Source organism: Lampetra planeri, chromosome 19 (genome assembly GCF_965212315.1).
Source record: "Lampetra planeri chromosome 19, kcLamPlan1.2.h2, whole genome shotgun sequence".
Lineage (NCBI taxonomy): Eukaryota > Metazoa > Chordata > Hyperoartia > Petromyzontiformes > Petromyzontidae > Lampetra > Lampetra planeri.
The window spans coordinates 12,208,062-12,228,325 of record NC_136125.1 but is presented as its reverse complement, the minus strand read 5'-3'; the positions used below and the strand labels follow the sequence as shown (position 1 = coordinate 12,228,325).

At 43.7% G+C, this 20,264-nt stretch overlaps 1 protein-coding gene across 4 annotated transcripts in view; it reads right to left on the bottom strand.

Moving 5' to 3' along the window:
* Positions 1-592: 592 nt before the first annotated feature.
* The window catches only part of UBE3A (ubiquitin protein ligase E3A), a 30,489-nt gene continuing 10,817 nt past the window's right edge, over positions 593-20,264 (bottom strand). For all 4 annotated transcript variants that reach the window (XM_078603039.1, XM_078603042.1, XM_078603040.1 and 1 more), the window contains 10 exons: positions 18,023-18,163; positions 14,704-14,885; positions 12,074-13,365; positions 10,691-10,835; positions 9,694-9,899; positions 8,861-9,025; positions 7,876-8,031; positions 7,056-7,129; positions 6,612-6,755; positions 593-6,185 (listed from right to left, as the gene is read on the bottom strand). In XM_078603039.1, the coding sequence (XP_078459165.1) occupies positions 6,065-6,185; positions 6,612-6,755; positions 7,056-7,129; positions 7,876-8,031; positions 8,861-9,025; positions 9,694-9,899; positions 10,691-10,835; positions 12,074-13,365; positions 14,704-14,885; positions 18,023-18,163 (2,626 nt within the window). In that variant the 3' untranslated portion in view covers positions 593-6,064. The remainder of the gene's footprint in view (positions 6,186-6,611; positions 6,756-7,055; positions 7,130-7,875; positions 8,032-8,860; positions 9,026-9,693; positions 9,900-10,690; positions 10,836-12,073; positions 13,366-14,703; positions 14,886-18,022; positions 18,164-20,264) is intronic.

The window sequence follows — 20,264 nt, the reverse complement described above, 5'->3', positions numbered from 1 at the left end:
TGAACACCTCTTTTATTGCCAGACAGGGTAAAATCTATTATTTTACATCAGCCGTGGTCTGTCCAACGCTGGATGAAGGCTTCCCCACATCACCACCCCTCAGTGCCTTGTAATGCTACACCTAACATGGGCACTACGTAAACAAACGTCTTCGTTCAGTCTCATGTCGTTTTCTATCTACTGCTGGATAAGCTCCCTATGCGTTTACTAACCCACCATGGGCTTGTGAGGACACGATTAATCTCACTCCTGTGAATTCGCTGATCTCATCACCCCAAATTTGCGGTGGTCATCCTCTGTTGATTCGTTGGCTGTCATTCCATCACCTTGATGTGTCCTACCCAAGCACACGTTTTAAAGTCAATGTGATGTCTATTAAATTGGTTTCCCCATGAATGTGTTCCACTTTCTGAAGAGTGCAGTATATCCGAGCACACACCTCTCTGCTACTTGTCAGTCTGATGTGCAATGCTCGATGCACATTTCCCAAACTCGATGTTAGTCCAGAGCTTTGCATTTCCAAGATCCGACGTACGGTATGTTAAGTGGCTCCCCCGTGAGACGTACAGAACACAACGGAAGAGACGATCAGTGAAAATTTTATATTATTTTATTCTCCGGTTACACAGTCACAATGCGACAACTGTGATAAGACACTCCTCCCCCTCATCGGTGTCTCAAAACCAAAAGCAAATGTGAAAATAGCCAAAAACACCATACAGATGCCCTTTTAAACAAAATAATAAGATAACAAAAAACACGTGGTTCATATTGATGTATTAAAGATTGCCAACAGGTTTTGAGAAGTGGATACTAAACACAGCTGAACACATCTAATGCTTTGCTGACTTTTAACCCCATTAATTACGGATTAATAACATAATTTATGAGGGGTGGTTATCGTCAGTGCATGCATATTTTAGTATCATGTTGTCAAAACCCATTGACCGTTTCTCGCATGTTCTAATTATTCAAGCAGTGACGAGGCTACTAATAAGCTGTTATTCAACTTGTAACAATGTACAACGTAGCTTAGTCCGCATACTGAAAACATTCCAGTACACTTTTGCACCATAGATTGCAATTTAGTTTTATACATATATATTTCATCCGTTTATTTTTTGAAATTATACAATACGTTACCTTACCCTAAATTTCAGTTGGTTGTTATTTTGTGTATGAGACATTAAAGAGTTATACACAGCAGGGGACAAGCAAGAGGACAAAGTACTGTATATGTGTCGGAGTGAAACTTGTGATTTTTTTTTGTCTGGTCTGCAAACAGCCAGTCACAATTGCTCATGACCTGCATCCACATCTTGAAATCCCAAGTCTGCCACTGCTTAGCAATTTAGCAATCCATTACGTTAAACCGGCCAAGGACAAACCACCTAAATGTGTGAATGAATTATATAATATACGCTACAGTGGCCTTTAAAAAAAGATGCATTGAGGCCAATGTTGTTAAACTACAGAATGGAATACGATTCTCAAAATTACGTGAGCGAGTAGTCATCGGTGAAAGAAAACACTTCATAATTTAAGCAAGTCAGTTTTAACAGCTCTCCCTAAAGATGCAGTGGTGTGTAAAAAGAAACATTGTCAGAACGTTTTCTTTAAATTATATGCTGTGAAAGGTCAGTGACCCATTTCACCTAAACTTGACATCCAAAGCCCCACGCATTGTCGCTGTAATTGTATTGTGAAACAAAAGTTTCTGGATGGAGCTCGGTTAAACAGCTGCAGGGCATTACGTTTGGATGAATAGCATGAGCTTCCCAAGCATGCAAAGCCTTATAAGGGGAGACATTCCAGGATGATGCGACACACGTGGTTTCACATTCGCCTTCGGGATGTGCCACATTTCAGAGTTCATTTAAAATACATGTTCAAAATAACACAAAAAATAATCCCCTCTTCGGTTCGCCAATAAAATTCTGCACACTCTTCCAATGATCTGTGCTTATAATAGACACTCAATTGTAATGTTGCATGTAATGCATTATCCTGAAAATATTAAGATGTGAAGTAACAAGGAAAGCACAATAAACATTGCAAATAAACATTAAACACGGCAAACCTGCTTGAACCAACACCTGCAAGTAACTAAAATTGATCTATTGGGCATCTCTGTGGTTTTCAAGTGCATTTTGACTGAAACCCAGTTAAGCCACAAATGACGTGAATTTGGGAGCTAAGAATGTAAAGTTACACTCCACCAACATTTCTCTTACAAACAAAAGCAGTGACTGCAAAATGCACTTTTATTTTAACAAGGTCTGGATAATTGGGGGTGCATGTACACAGTAAGGAAACTCCATACATTCATGTTTTGTTACACACCAAGTTAAACCAATGCATCGTTTAAAGAAAACATTACAGGTTCCACAAGACATTGCTGTAGAAATGTGGCATGTTGTACACATTATCCTTGGTATCAGTAAAATTCCCTTTACTCGAATCAAGCTGGTCTCCTACGTAGTCTCCTGCCCTGTAACTTTTAAGTGGCATTGAATAGGACATCAGACATGATCGACATAAATGCTGATGCACGGAAAGTTATTAAAATATCAACTCTAAACTCCAAAACATTTACAGAGCTGTGCCAGTGCAGCGAGTTTCAAGAGAGCACGTTTGTTTCCAGAAACACGTTTCCCCATATAGCGTTTATAACCCTTCAAACTCTAATTTGTGAGAGAAAATGGATGTTACAAAGAAATTACTTTAGCAATAAGACAATAGGCTCACGATTGGCTGCTTGTGATCGCTAAGTCAAATTGTTCACACACTGCATCCTGTGACATTTCTTTCTCTGCTATGCTGTGGAAATTAATGCTGCGTACGAATCTAGCCCCACACTGAAAGTCTAACCTTCTTAGGCCTTGAAGGATCATGGATGGATCCTATTCGGCCCCAAAAAAGGATTCCAATGCACTCAGTGAAAGCTTAAGAGATGCTGCATTAAAATAAAACCAAACAATAGTAGACCAATCACTGGTGCTCAAATTAAAATACAATTAAGCAAGAGTAGACAAACTGGTGCTCAAATATGTACACTTGTTCGATGCAATGACTTGGTGGCTTGCATTCCGAACTTGTGTTAACATGATGAGAACTCCCAGGCCCAACCAAAATCGAAGTATACACCATCAAATTATGAAACACTGCTGAAATTAAGTTCTCAGAAAAGCACAACCAACATCAATGATCTGTGGGTGTGGCCTGTCATCAGCTGACTTTCTCGTTCATACCAAGTCTTGGCCTCTGCTCGACTTATGATCAGTGTCGTCGCCACCATTGTGAAAATGAAATACTCTTTGGCCAGCAAAGCATGATACTTACATTGCCACCATTTAGCACAAAGCCATCAGTTTCCAGTAATTAATTGCAATGTTTAAAATTTTTTAAATCACTATCTGCTCTCCTTTCAGGTTATGCTAATTCGTGCATGCATTTACTCCGAAGTTGTTAATGTGTGTTGATGCAAGCGATACAAGTACTGTTCCAGTTTGCTACACAAAATAAAACAATTGGAGGGACACTTGGAAATGGGTATTACACACAGGATAATAATTGAAATAGGGATAAGCATTAAAATGATTAATTATAGTAAATGACAGCAGGGATAAGTGCTTCTGTAAAACTGAATTTGATATTGAAAATAAGTTTACCAACGGGCTTCTAGAAGTAAAGTTTGGAATTGGTGGATGTTACCTGCGATGACATTTAAAAACATGGACACTAACAAAGGGACCAAAGATTCAATAGTACAAAAGGCATGCAATGTGCATTGGGAATTACACCGTGACAGAAAATCAAATGGATGAAAAGTAAATTAGACAAACATATGGACCGTGACCAAAAGTGGGCTTGGGCAGGACATTCCTGTAAGGATTGAGGACCGGTCCATGCGACTGGTGACAAATCGGCGGCCGAAGGCAAAACCCATGCCTAATAGGGTGACCGCCAGACATGGAGCGATGAGATTAGCTCATGTGCACGAGATGATTCGTGGTATCGGAGAACGGTGAGGCTTTCATCTAGTAATCGCCTACGACTGATGGTGATCGTAAAGCGCAAAATGTGCTTAAGTGCATACCCTTTATTGTGACCTAAAGCCAAAATAATTTACAAGACTCCTCGCTGGCAAACCAATTTCTTTGCGGAGATGGAGACACACAAACGTTCATGTCAATTTAAATGTCAATGGCTTTAGAAACATCAGCAAAAGTTTAATTTAACAGAGTACATGCACAAGTGCCATATCAGATTTTATTTATTTTCGACAAAATACGGGAAGTGTGGTCTCAGTAACGTGGAGGGCTGTCAGTACATGGCAATTATATTCAGAGATTTCTGCTTTTAAAATCACATTGGTTAAGTCCCGTTAAAAAATGGCATGAACAAGGTAAGGTGGTGTGCAGTATGCTTCAGTGTGCAGAAAGAGTCGATCGCAATGGGGTAGTTTCTTTTAAAAGTACAAGGTGTCTTTTGGAAGACTGATAAACCAACAGACCAGTCTTGGTAATTTCGAGGCAGAGTGCTTATATTAAATGGACAAATTGACGTTTGTGTCCCTTGACAAAAAAACACGTTTACTAAACTATCTTGACAACTGGACATATTTCGGTATAATAAGTGCCCGAGCTAAACTACAAATGCCGTGGATGAACCATTTAAACCGCAACTCAATCCTGAGCACCGAACAAGACAGTGGTGACATGGAACATTTACCGTGGATATTATCGCATCTTAGCTCCGTACATATCTATAAGAACCTTTTCATTGAAAAAACTATAAAGACCTTGATTTCTTTGTAATGGATTTCAATTGTATGTATTTTCATCTGGCTTTAAAAGTTTGGTAATTTGGCGCATGCCAACAGAAGTTTGGTTTGTAACATTTGCCATCGGTAAGTAGTTATTGCAACATCTGCCACAAATGCATGCTTTACAATTTATCTTTTCGCTGTAAACATCACATTCACCACTGCAAACACAAATCATTGCTCAACATGGGGCAGACTTAGCAGTTGTTAACGAGAAAGAAAAGTCACAGTATTTAATTGTTTTTAAGCATCATCTTTTTGTACCTATCATATAGCAAGTGCTGTGATTTTAAGGGCCCAATATAATAAATAAATGTACGTGCTTCAACAATATCCAGCTCTCAAAATGTTTTGACTGCCCCACATAAAAGGGTTTGCTTTAGCATGTGTTATACTAAGATATTAATTTGGACAGTTTATTTAATCCGCGTTTGGAATATTTCTATCAGTGTACATTTACCACTTAAATTATATGCTTAGTTGTTTATTAAATGATGGTTAGTTAAAAAAATAATTAGTATGCAGTCATGCAAAGCGTTCATTCGAATCTCGAAAACAATATCTTCAGGACCAGATAACCAATCAATGACCGCTCTCTTACCCTGGGCTGTGGCAAATAAGAATAGAGCAATTTAATCATTATTTTTAAATGTTTGCACTTTAACAAAGAAGAAACATATGTCAAATGTAACAAAAATCTAAAATGTGAAAAACCTTAATTGACAGTGGGTGAAAATGCTTTAATTCAACAATGACCACAAATGTTTTTACGTCAAAATTGATATATATAACAAGAAAAAAAATGTATGAAAACAACTATAAATTAGCAGCAACATACATGGGAATTGAAGGAAGAATGAACAAAGTAGATTTTAACGATACTCTTGTGATGGAAAAAAAACTGCGGCTGTCATCATTTAGAACAGCCATAACGAGTTCGGAAGCAAATTAATAAGGCTTGTGAGGGGTATTACTCGCTGCTATCTTTGTGGTTTCATTTGATTTTGGCAAATCACTGTAGCCTTGCTGCAAAGCCTGTGCCGAGTTGCGGCTGGGAGGCAAAACTAAAAATGTGTTGGCCCAACTGGTGGGGATTTCCTCAGACTCCCCTTCACACCACCACCACCAACCCCCCCCTTTCCTGGAGGCTGGGCAGCGACTACAGCATGCCTAAAGCATGCCTAGAGCATGCCTAGAGCATGCCTAGAGCATGCCTAGAGCATGCCTAGAGCATGCCTAGAGCATGCCAAAGCCCTTGGCGTGGGTGATGGCTTTGAGCAGCCTCTCCTTGAGCTTTTCCCGGCTGCAATACTCTGGAAGCAGCAGCACGTTGAAGCAGGTGTGTGCCGTGGGCAATCTGCGTGGCACAAGGAGGCGGGGTAGGCGACATTGAAACATGTTTGTCGAGCGTTAGCACACATTCTATAAGCCACCGTGTGTCGTTTCACCAGGTGAAACCACATTAATACACAAGACCAATTTAGTTGTGATGAACATCTGACTTTTTGCTCAACATTTTCACAAACAAAGTGTAACAATCTTCGGTGAGTATCTTGAGAATGATGAGAGATATGCATGAGATTTGAATTAGAATGTTGTTTCGGACAATAGTTTCTCCCCTATTGCGTTAGTGCGTGCATTAATAAACAGGTCTCATAAATGTAACAACGTGCAACAAATAAAAACGAGGGTGGTTTGGCACGCGTGTTCCACGGAGTGAGCGAGCGAGTGACACACAACACAGGGGTAAGAGACCAAGGCAGTGAGTCGTGGCTCAGCTGACCTGTCCGAGTCGGGCCCGTTCTTGGCGATAATCATTTTGAGTTTTCCCAGACCGCCGACAGGTGCCCGGTCCGTGCCGGTGGTGAACTGAAGGAACAACCTCTTTTTGTCTTCGCAAAAATCGTGTACTGTGTCCCAGAAGTCCCTGCAAATGACAGACGGAATGAGAATACTTGATTGGAACACAACAAAGAGAGTACAACAAAGCCACCAAAGGTCACCGTGTAAGATATATGAACCAAACACGCTGAAATATGGACCCCTCCATTACGGTGTTTGGCTCATCTGAAATTAAATAAAAGTTTACGTCACTTTTATGGTGGGCAACAAAATCATTTGTAAACCAATTTATCCTACGAAAGCTACAGTGACAACTTATTTGACAAATCAGCAAGGTTTTTTTGCATTTAATTACTCGGTACATTTGAGTCTAAACACAATGTACCTTATGACTCTTGAACTTTTATTGAATCCACCATCATATTCCGTTGCATCTTCTAAGGCATGGAAATCCAGCACCTGGACAGAATGCACACAATCAATTCATCTTCACAAACTTAGAGGCCCAGAAGCAATTATTGTGGATTACAAATACACATTTTGCATAGGTCTGATAAGTGGTGCTTCAGTTCCTAAATTTAACAATTGCTATGATATAGAAAATACATCCGTTAGAATAATTGAAAACAAAACAATGTCAACAAAATTAACTTGTGCAAAGAAAATACAAGCTCAGCAACCATCCATGCGTAGGGCTTTTCGTTTGAAAGCCTTGCAGTGGTATAACCATAATATGGACAAAAATCACGCGGCATAATATTAATACAGATGTACAAGCATTCCATGTTTAAAGTACAAAGTTTGCTTTCCAGACACATGTAAATAATATACACACAGACATATATAAAGGATGTTGAGGCTGAACAATGGACCTGTGGCCAGTTACATGAACATCTCAAGTGCAGCTTTCCTCTACTTTCAAATTGAAATCGGTTCATGGTAAGGTGAAATACCGCATGATATGCGTTACGTACGTAACTGTCTACAGAGTAATTTTCCATGCTGTACTGGGCTATATCAGCACTGTAGTCTTTGTAACGTCTGTGAATTAAAAAAAAGAAACTGCAAAGAAAACCTAAACCAGATTGACAATAAAACCAGCAGCCAAAACGTTTGCGTAGAGAGAGAGAGAGAGGGGCTTTAGTTTAACGATGGCCATTGGGGGCCGCGCCGGCACGACAGAGCGAGGGAGAAGCAAGGCTCACCCGGCTGCCGCACACGAGGAGCTCCACCTCCTCGGGCCGGAAGAGGGCCTTGAGGGGCGACTCGCTCGTCACCATGTGGAAGCCTCTGCGGAACGCCTTGAACTGCTTCTCCACCGACTGGTTGAGGATGTACTCGGCGTACAGGTCGACAAACTCCTGCGCTCGGACAACACGATAACCCACACGTTACGACTCGGACACTTGCCTGCACTTGATAGAATTCAACGGAATTCAGTCGGGTCGATTGATAACAACGCTCACGAATTCACTCCAGTCGCTCGTTCAAAGGCTGTCAGTCACCTCCCTATCAATATTCAACCACTACTGTTCCTGTGAACTTCACCCACGTTGAGGACTCTACCCAACTGCTTTGCCGCATCCATATTGTGTTGAACCACCACACGTTGCAAGGTCACAACACTTCTCTTCCTGCTCGATTCCTCGTACCGCTCGACTTTGGAATTCTGTCCCATCGTCTCTTTTTCCTGAGCTTTTATAAACCACGTACCTCCACGCTGCTTAGTGCGAGGATCTTATATATGGGGTATAGTAGTACATTTGATTTTGATGCCCTGCCCCCTCTGCTTCCCACAATAGCATCCTCCAGTCACCTAACCTACTTCATGATATAAGTCTATGGGTCATACGTAAGCCTTGTGGTATACTGTCCATCTATTCATCTTATGTAAGCCAATGTAAGTCTATTGGTTAATTGTATGTCTGCAGGTCAAAAATCAGTCTCCGGGATAAATGTAAATTAATGGGTCTAATGTAAATCTGGCCAAAATAAATGTATGGGTACAAGATGAAGTCTCTGGGCCCTATTATTATATACCCAACCAAGCTTCGTGGTCATATTTAAAAACAGGATCTTGAAGAGCACTCCTTGTTATGAACTGACAAGCCTTATGCTGCTCTTGCCTTGGGGACAAATACCTTGAAATGACACATTTCTGTTGTGTTCATAAATAAAAAAACTCGCCACCTTTTTGTTGTCATTAGTGACAGGAATGTCCTCGCCATTCTCCTTCAGATCTTGAGTGATGGGGGTGCCAAACATGTCGAAGTAGGAGATGCGAAAGGTGGCCATGATGTCATCCTCCACGCTGCCTTCGTAGGCCAGCAGGTCCTTCAAGCTTTGGTATAACGCCTGCGGGCGGGGGGAAGGAGAGGTCACGGGGTGCCGTTCAAATCACAGCCTCGGTGTCGCACTCACGCGAGCCGTAAATCCCCGCCACGCCATGAGAACGAGCGTTCGATTTTTGCGTCATGATTCAAATGACGCCGCTTCATAGGAGACTTGTAAACAAATCGCTTATCCGCCCATTAAAATTTATTGCTGCGGTCACAATACGCTCAATAAATCACACGTTCAAGGAAGGATTGGCTATTTTACGAATGCAAATGTTAAGCCAAAAATTTATTTTGGCTGGGAGTCGGAATGAATGAGACAAAAAATTACAGACAGCAGCAGGAATGAGACAAAATACAAACAAGACATTACAAGCCTTACAACAGAATACAGATGAGACAGAGTACCATCAAGACAGTAAGACAGAATACAAACAGTACCAATGAGACAGTGTAAACCAGACAGCAGCAATAACAAGACTGGCAGCACAGGCAGTATGAAGAAGAATATACCTACAAAACAGTACAAACAAGACAAAAAAAAAAGAACGGATAATTGAACTAAAGTCTAAATTGTCAAGATTGTTGCTATTTACTTTACATGCCAACTACTTCTTAAAAAGTATAACCAAGAGTGAATTATACAGGGGAGCCATGACCCCAGACAGGTGGCGGCACTGCGCGTACCGGGTGGGAGTCGGCGAGATCGTGAAAGGTCCCCCTCTTGCCCATGAGCTTGCGGTAGACAACCATGGGGAAGTGGATGTCGAGGATGCAGTTGTTGTAGATGGCGAGCCCCAGCACGATGCCGATCAGCGTGAACTGGCCCTCGTTCTCCAGCGACGACGGATTGAACCAGAAGAGCCTCGTCGACTCGTCAAACGTGAACATTCCTGCGGAGAAAGGTCACGGCAAGTTCAGTCTATGGCAAAAGCAGGCGTCAACGGGAACACGGAAAAACAATGCTGAATCCCCAAGTAAAGTCCTTCGTATTCCAAATGTCAAAATGAGAATGACGACCCTTTGCGTGTGAGAAAAAGACAACTGAGAATGTACAATGTGAGCCAGGTTAGGACGATGACCAGCCTCTTACAAATAGAGTCATGTTATAGAAAAGAGAATGCCCTGTAATTATATGATGCAAAAGTGACTAAGTTAAACGATAGCGGCGTAAAGAAATGTTGATTCATCGATTCATACAGACTCTCAGAATACAGCCATGGGGAGGAACACCATATGATATTACTATAATACCTTAGCAAGACGGCACTTTAGGTAGTAAAGAAACAGTAATGGAGGGAACTTATGCTTCCCATCCCTGGTCAACAGCTACTTGGCCCGTTTGTCTCTTCCCATCTATTTTGGCAGGGGAATATTGCACCGAAATATTCTGCAAAGAGAGCAAACCTCCTCCTGAGGTTATTCCTACTCCCGAGGTATCTCTTCCTCTGTGGTCCTTCTTCCATACTGTTATGGCAGACACCTTTCAGTGTCACGTGTCAACTGCGCAGCAGCTGTGGTATTCGTCAGAGAGACGAGAAAGCTTTGGCAAGGTGTGGCGGCATCAATGGCTATCTTGACATCTTCACCTTGCTCTGACTGTCTGATGGACCTCAATGTTATCTTACCGTTTGTTAACGAGGCACGTGTGCGTGTATCGTTATGTGAGAGTCGGGTTGCTCACCTATATCTGGGTTGAAGAGCTCCTCCACGACGAGCTGGAAAAACTCCTTGGAGACGCCACCTTCGTCCACACCCTGCTCTCCTTCGAACTCCACGTACAGCTGTTTCTTCAGGTCCGCAGGGTTCTCCATAGCAATCATCTCCAACTGATGACAGCCAAAACACCACCAGGGCAACCACGTACCATCATTTTACCACAATACCATCATAATTGTGACCGTGATGTAGTCACACCAAGTACACATCGTCAGTATCACAAGAAATCACAATGCCAGCAATCCAATTATCGGAGAGAAAGTTGCTCAGTTAAAGTGCCAACATGTGGCATTTTATCACTTGGTACAAAGTACTGGAAAACCAGGTACAGTAATGTCAAATAAGCAGCAGCAGAGGGGGCCCATTATTAATTGACTGTCAGACCAAAGTTTCTCCGTGTTGATCCCACAGCGTCTCCATTGATGGGAAGCTCTCAGTAATCTTGCCACACACGTTATACAAAAAGGTCTGTATTAATCGGATGTAATCCTAAGACTTATACATACGTACAAGTGATTTAAATGGCTGTGTGAAGGTTAACCTGTTTAATGAAATCACACGTTCTTTGTTAGTTTACACAATACATTTTGTAACATCAATCGAAACAGTAGATTCATACGCGAAAATCAACACAGGCAGCCATGTATTTTAAAATCCTAACACCAAATGGAGCACACCAACCTAAACTCAGGTGATAGACCGTAAAAGTCGGGGTCGTATGCAGCCCGATCTTTATGAAGCATGTACATAGTAATAATCAGTTTTAAGGAGCTAACATCCGCAGTCCTCAAACATTCAATTTCTGATCATTCCAATAAACACCCCCATCAGTCAAACCGTAGAACTCCAGTAAGCTGACCGTTATAAATTTGCACAAAAAGTAGAAGAGGTTGGGCCTGCGGGTTAAGATGATGATGTTGCAGCCATGACATTATTTGCTCGTGCCACCGCTGGCGTGAAAGGTCTCTACTACAGCGGCTCTCAGAGGGCAACTCTAGAAAGTATTTTGGCCTACCTTTCAATCCTGACCACACATCTTGTAAGAGGTTGGAGACCCACAATTTACCCCATCACACGCAAACTGCCAATCGACTGTGGTGTATCCATTTCTACTACTAGCCGGAGAGTGGGGGATTAACAAGTGTCCTTCGTTTCAAATGCCGCGCCAGGAGATCGAACCGGCCACTTCTGGATAGCAAGTTCACTTGGCTAACCATTGCACCATGGCAGAATCCCACGTGCAGTAGACTGAGCAACTTGGAGCAAACCATTTTGCAAATTCGTTAAGTAGGGAGGGGGGGGTGTGCCCAGTTGGTGTTCTAAAGGTGCTGAGTGATGGAGCGCTCACCCGAACGAGCGCGTCGTCGATGACGTGGTCTCTGCGGACCTTGAGCCTGAGGTAGGGGTGCAGGTGCTGGCCCTGCACCAGGCTGTGGAGCACTGTTATCCGCCGCTCGCTGTACATGCGTATCCGGTTGTCGTAATACAGGCCCAGGTTCTTGGTGACGGCGCTCAGGATGAATGGGCAAGTCATGAACGAAAACTTCTTGTCCTGCTCAACCTTAAAGAACGTGAAGTCCTTGTCCATCTCCAGCACGTCGTTGAGCGGCTCGTTGATGAATTCCTCGTACGGGATCATCGGCTTGCGGCAGTCGGTCCTGCGCAGGCTCAGCTCGGCCTCCAGCTGGTCAATGCGCGGCCCCTTCTTGTTGTGACGGTCCTCGCCGAGCAGTTCGCGCAGCGTGGCGTCGTTCAGATCCGGCACGGGCTCGTCGTCGTCGTCCTCATCCTCCTCGATGTGGCCCTTCTCCACGTCGCCGCCCAGCAGGCTCGCGTAGTACACCACCTTGAGACACTTGGTGGCCGACACCACCGCGTCGTCCTCGTTCACCAAGTTGCGGCTGTTGAACTCCTGCGTGATGACCCTGCACGTGATGAGCTGCTGAAAGGTCTCCAGCATGCGTCGCAGCTGGTCGGGGCTGTATTGCGACCACAGCCGCGCCAGCTTGCCCTGCGCGGCGAGTGGCAGCTTGCTCATGGCCTTGCAGAATGACGGCAGCGCGACGTCCAGGTACTCGGGACTGTGCAGGTTGTGGTTCTCCATGATGATGACAAACAGGTTCAGGTAGTTGGGGTCCCGCACGTACATGTTATGGTACGTCAGTTCGCACTCCACGTTGGGCGACAGGCACAACAGCGCATTGAGAATCGCCGTCTCTATCCTGTCATGCGCCAGCAGCAGCCGGTAAGCGCGACGCACCGCCTCAATGTCCAACGTCACCTCGTCGGGCCCCAGCTCAACCAAGTGATTCTTGGCCTCCGTCTGGCCACTCGACGACGACGCTGCCGCCCCCGCGGCCGCCACATTGCCACCTTCGGCCGTGGCCGCCGCAGCCTCTTCGACTTCCATGGGCGCATCCACAAACACCTCCTTCTCGTCTTCGTCCTTGTCCTCGTCCTTGGTCTGCAGGGACTTGAGCTCCTCCTTGGACGGCTGCTTGGGCTTGCGGAAGCTCTGGACGAGGGCGTCGGCGCTCGAGAAGATGCGGCCTATGACCCGCACAAGCGGAGACAGGTCTCCCACGCTGGTGCATGTCTGCATTATCTCCTCCAGCTTCTCCTCCGTAAGGAATCTTACATCTGGAAAGCGGACAAACATGAGACCGCAGAGTTTAACAAATAAATATATATTAATGAATATACGTGCAGATGTTGAGGACGCGTGCATAGACATTGCCAGGACAATCACTTTCGCTGACAGGGTTTCGATTAGAAATTGACAAAGTACAGTGTACACCGTAAGCTTTACATCCAATGGCATGGGCCCGCCACTCCACGGCCAACATTAATCCATTTGCACTCAGCAACCACTTCTTGCTCCATTATCCTTGAATAATACAGGGCAAACCATTAAATGACAGACTGTTCTCTTTCCCATTTATCTGCCGTATGGGTGCCAAGGCTGCGTAAATTCACTGGATGTTATCAGATTTGTAGAAGCAAAACCGTCGAAAAATGAAATGTAAATAGAGATACAAATTGGCAAGTAAACATTAACGGCAATGATGATTCATCATCGATATTCATACCAGGACTCTGACGTGATGCAATCGCTCAAACATGAGTTTTAATTATTCATAAATATATGAAAATTGTCGACAAGTAGAGATTGTTTTTAATAATACAAGATAAATATTATGAAGATAACAGCTTGGCTCATGAAATAAACCAAAAGCAGAAAAACAAAACATGTAACAGATATCAAGCGACAAGATTATTTTTAAACATCCACCTAACCATCTCAAATTCGTAAAAATGTTTCAGTCCGATTAGCACGGTTGACTCCGTACTGTTCGAAATAAGTTCAACATATGTACACACAAATACTACAAGAAGATAACAATATGCAGTAGAGTTGCTCAAAACCATATTTACTTAGAGCCACAATTCTTTTGGGGAAGTCAAACACAGAAGTATTACTTAGTATTTCACAAGTGTCAGAATCACCAACGAGTGACAATGAAATTCAACTTCTTCATCAACACCCTCGGAAGTTGGGTCAACACAAACAATGTGCGTTTTGGTAACACTACATTTTAAGTCAGTTTTACCTTACACCTGCTTTTCTTTTGGGCCCATCAATGCACACGCAAGCATTACCCAAATAACCGGTAGGAAGTATACGTCCACTGGGTAATGACTGCAGTGGCAATGCCAATAACAATGCAGTTGAAAAAAGACCAACGTTTTATCAGACTTGGAATCCTTATTTATCCTGGAGGAATCCGATAAGCTATGAAGGTCTTTTTCACAGATGTCCACGAGGGGTGGCACAGCACGTTACAACAAACACAAAACGATCAGCTCATCCACCAGACACTTCAAGGGGCAGCAGCCACCTCTCGATGGCCCTGTTGACGAGGATGCAGAGGGCCACCACCGGAGCCACGTAGCCGACCGACCAGCAGCGAACCTGACCTGGGAAGTCCTGCCTGTGGGGCTGTGCCGCCTTCCCCAACGCCACGGCTCCCTCGGCTAGCCGGCTGTCCTGGGACGCCAGCTCGCCCTCCGGGTAGTAGTCGATGTGGCAGAGAGAAGCTCCCCTCTTGGAAGGGTGCGGGTCACACAGCTTGGCTTTATTACGGCATAGCTCTACAGCCCTGGGCAGAGACAGCAGGAAGAGGGGTGCACACGGCGGCGTAGTGTTTAGCGCGCTGCTGCGCGATACAACCCAGTCATTCTGAGTTGATTCCTGGCCGTGGTTAACATCAGTGGCAATAATCTGAACAGGTCTTGGATTAATCCTGGCAGATATCAGTCAGTGAACCCTTATAACCTCGTGACATCCTGTCAACATTCTTAAGCTAATGGCTTCAGACGAACACGTAAAAACCTCAGAACAGACCGTATCATCACACTTAAGATTACCGCATGCGTTGACATACATAATTCAAAGAGGCATTAATTGCCAGGCAAGTGCTATTACCAAGCACCTATTTTGACAAAGATTAACACAGATGGAATAGCTGAGGCAGTATCAACGTAATTTTAATCTCCAAAGCAAAGTTGTAGACATATTTTCTCCAGGGACATATTCTAGGCTGACAAAACCTACCACTGCAGGTACACATCAGGCATCAATATTGAATTACACCGATTAACAAATAGAGCAATGTAATCTGGTTCAACTGGGTAGCGATCGCAGCGCGTTATCCACAATATTGATACACAAACACATTCATTAGAAGGCAGACACATTTACTTTGCGGAGGATGACCGTGAACTCAACAGTGTGAATTGAAACAGAATCCAGGCCTGGGTTTTCCCCACCCCCGCCTCCTAAAGCTCACGTGACATGACTGCAATGGAGCGATCAATGAGGGCAATGCAGCACAAAACGGAAGCTCAATACTCTCAACGCTGCCTACGCATTTTACGTTGTCGCTGCAAAGCAAAAACCCCAATCACTTCATTTATTCTGTGCCCTCGATCATTGGGCCACGTAGGTTTATCGCTCAAGTGTAACAACTATATTTTTTACTCGGGTAGGCGGGGGTTTCAGGGAGCTAATACCAAGTAGCAGCACTGAGCCAGCCCTAACAGAGAATCTGGGTTTGAAACTGGGTTTCAGCTACCCATGCGGAAACCAAATTCCGAAGTTTAGTGAGTTAATGATCAAAGACCGGTCACCAATAAAGCACAAAAGAATCCCATGCTTTTACATTTTTTAAATTTTATTTAAATTCTCTTATTGCAAGTCTGAAAATTAAAAACATGCAACCTAATGTCTGTGATTCGAAAGACCTTATATTGAATATTGTCCCATGTCACATGCTCATGGACAGAAATAAAATGCAGTCTCATTTCAGATTGTAAAAAAAATTAAGATGTTTTGCATTTCTGCCCTATCCACATGCACTGTGAAGCACAGGGTTGGCACATCTGGCTAATCTAATCGGGGTGACGTTCAGGTTAATCCGCGATATGTAACGACAGGGTTAGGGTGGCTGGCACGAGAGCCTCTGGCTCCAAGGAAAGGCAAAAACAAATTGATTCTCAACAGCAATCTGGCCTGAGGGGGATGAGCGCTCCGGTTGACGAACAGCTGTGGAAGGCTCTCCTTGCGTCAATGTTCCACAGCTCTCGAGCTTACATGTTTACACTCCAAATCACCAGATTGGAACATTTCCGATCTAGCCTGTGGTGAACCTTAATTGGAAGTTTGGCATAAAAAATAAACCTGATTAATAATCATTTGAATTCAGTTTTCAGGTCTAACTAAATCAAGCCTTTCATATAAATAAGATAAGCTGATCTGTAAATGTGATGCATGCCAGGGTTGTGGGGTTCAAACTCACCCTGACTAAGAATCATGCACAAGTCATCACCAGATGTTAATCAATGAGATAATAAATCATCTACAGATACTGTTTAGAAAAGTGTGAAAAATCATTATGTCCTGGTGTCACATGCAATTTTTTTCATAAGTGCTCAATTACGAGTTTGTTCCTTGTTGAATTACTGTGGAGGCCACATGCCTCTGAGCTTTAACAGAGGCTCGTTTGAGGATAAACACTTCCAGAATATATATGAATGACAATGGTCATATTGGTGATAACATACATTGGAGTATCGCCCCTAAGCACTGCCATGATAGTCCAAATGCCACCAAACAAACACGCTATTTCTGGGAGAGCAGATGACAACAAAGTGGTTACGCTTTTCAAAAATTGCTTATTTATCTTACTGGCGACCACAAGTGAGACAGAAAGACATAACTCAATGCCTCCTCCGTGGGTCGCCCATATTTGTTTCCCAATTGTGTAGGGCGCCACCACGGCCAACCCAGCGTAGTCTCGCCACCCTCACCAAGTGAACCATCTCATGCCTCCACACCGGCACCGCACACGCACGTTTCAATAGAAGACTTCCGGTGCTCAAGTCCATATACAATAAATAAAATAACATCCAACGCTGGCCCAATTCAAACCGTATATCGACATAGAATGCACTGAAATATTTGCTGCGATATTCATACATTCTACTCAAGGCTGGTCTGCGTGATGCCACCAACAGGAAGTGGGGACCCTATCAGACAACCCTTGCTTATCAAAAATGCACCGTTCAAGAACCTTTGGATAAGGTCCCCTTGTAGGCAATTCCGCTTTGCTTTTTCCATTGCAGACCGGAAGTGCGGTGCAAGTGCTTACTGTCAATTTGGAGGCAGGTCCAGCAGCAATCACGGCTGTCAGGGGGGGGGGGCTAGCAGTCTTACACTTGACTCAATGCAAGCCCTCTAAAGGGTCAATAGTCCTGCAATTTCACCGTGGGCTTGGCAACCCGGTGTCGGGAGAAGCTATAGGATTTTGGCAAGAAGCACGCCGTTCAAGCCCATGGAATCGCTGCGGTGCGAGATTCCTCTGAGCGAGCAGAGCAACCTGTCCAAGAAATTTAGAAAATTGACGAACATACGAAGAGCTGATTATCCTGGTAAACTGCCGCTTTCTCCCCGTGCGACAACAAGGCAAGCGTGAAAGCGCGGTGTCGTTTTGGCGACAGGAGTCTGGGTGACAATATTACACGAGGTGGGGGTCCATGGTGGGTGAGGTATGGGCGAGCTGAGGAGGAGGCAGCGATGTGGATCCTAAGTCCTGTCTGCCTCTCCCCATTCAAGGCTTCTGGTAAAATAAAGACCAAATGCTTTGTCGACCGCAAGCACGGGATTGCATGCTGTACGGCGGCACATGGTTTAGCACTGTAAAACGATTCATGAGTTCAGTAAGACGTGGGCCTGTACCTGATTGCTGCACTGTTGTTATCCAGAGGCTTGAAGGCTGGACTGGAGGCACAGAATTCGTTGGAGCAGCTGGTGTTGCCACAGCCTTCCGTCAGCTGGTGATAATACCGCTCTATCATCTGCTTCACAGCCGCACGCTTCCTGCGGGGAACAGTAAAAGTGCATCCTCAAGTCTCAATCCACGTTTACCGTTTACTGTCAAAAACACATTGCCGATGACTTCACGAAAGACCATAACACAATCAAGCTCCATGTCCTCCACTTTGTACTTTTCTGTAAACAAATATAACAGTTTCCATGGAAACTATTAAAATAAAAATAGTTTTAAAAAGTCGGTGATTTTATGCTCAAATGACCAGAGGCAATGCTCATGTAATGCTTATATATCCACAGGCCAGTGGTGGAAATTACACGTTCTTATGGCAAGTCCATCCAAAGGACAACCACTGTTGACCTTCCTGCAAAGTGGTACTCATTCTATTGACCCCGAAGGAATGATGGGCTGAATCAACTCACAATCAGGATTTGAACTCGCATACTTCTGATTGTGAGCAACTAAAATCAGCGAGCAACAGCTTTTCATAAGAAAACAAAGCCACAAGATGCAATATGCAAGTGCACATTCCTGCTGCTTGAAAATTGTTAGTGTTAAATTGGTAATTTATTTGTCTTTGTGAGTGTCAAATATCCTTCCAATGTAGATGGTTAGCGAGTGTTTAAATTTAATAGACAAGTACAAACGAACATATTGTTTTTGCTCTCTAAATGTTACATAAAACATGATATTAACTCAAGCAAAACAGTTTGTCCATTGCTAAAAGCTAAAAGCATCCCCTGCCATTGATTGCCGATCTCCCGCACCACTCATGAGAGTAAGTTGTCAAGCGAAGGCAATGCGTGTGCCCTGTCAATGCCGAAACACAGACAACAACAGCAAAGCCCAAGTGTTCAAGGTGGTAATAATAATCACCAATAGAAGGTCTCGTCTTCTGCCTCAATCAGTGATATGATCTTCTATATCGGCTACTTTGGCACTCACTCGGCCTTTCCATGGGATGGTTCACGAGGAGGCACATTCCTACAATTCAAAGTTTTTTGACACAAGAGCTGGTGGGCCACAAAGTTTTGAAATTCCAAATCCGCTGGGCTTCGAGTTGGCTAGAAGTATGGCAAATATATGCATAGTTCTGTCTGTGCGGATCTTTAAGTGCGATACCCCCATAAATATCCCGGAGTTTTCTCTGGGAACCTATTTTTCCCCCACACAAACAACTACTGAAATGTAATCAGCCAAACGATACAATACAGGATCCCCCTAAAAAGCTGCTCAAACGTAGAAAGGCTTTCCATGATTAATTAATGTAAAAAAGTGAGGTAAAATAAATTACACTTATTTATGTGACATAACCTCACAAGTGACAATCCCTGGGATGGCAGACAGCAGTGCACATTCTGGTAGGTGCCCATGCAATGCTGCGAACAGGTTTCTGCTTGTGGAAACGTCATTGTGTCCTTGTTTTCCTGTGCCTACAAATCCACAATCTTCCAATTATAATTACACACTCTCCCATAAGAAACAGGGAGAGCTTGATTATCTTGCACCACCACATACTTCAAAGGCCGACTTAAATATTATTACATACACAATTTCTCTTGGCTGCTACTTCTGCATTCCATTTGCTTTCATGGCATACTAGAATTGAGAAACGTTTTCCTGGCTGCACTCCTGTCTGGATTCCTGGCGCACGGGCAAGTGTGCTTGTGCGGTGACATCAACGCGCACATCTGCGTGGTGATGTCACCCGCATGCCAAAACGTATCCCACACAAATGTGCTGTCAAAGTACACGTGGATTATGCTTCTGCTTCACGTGACTAACAGCACACCCCTTTAAAAGTGGGGAAAAAGAAAACCCCACACGTGAAAATAAATTAATGAGATTTGCACATCAATGACAACTCCAGAAAGAAAACTAAAATTTGCAAACGTGAAACACATAACATGCGCTACGTAAATAATGTAGATGTAGATTGCATGCACACCCGACATCTACACTGGCATAATACAGCGATACAAATAGAGTAAACGTATTTTAGATGTGAGAAAATACATACCAAGGGTACAGTACATGGGAAATCCATGTATGGAAGTCACGATTATATTTAGTTACATATAAAAGTATGTCAATTATGTTCGAGTAATTGTCACTCATCAATTTATCAGAGAGAAATCTCATTAGTTG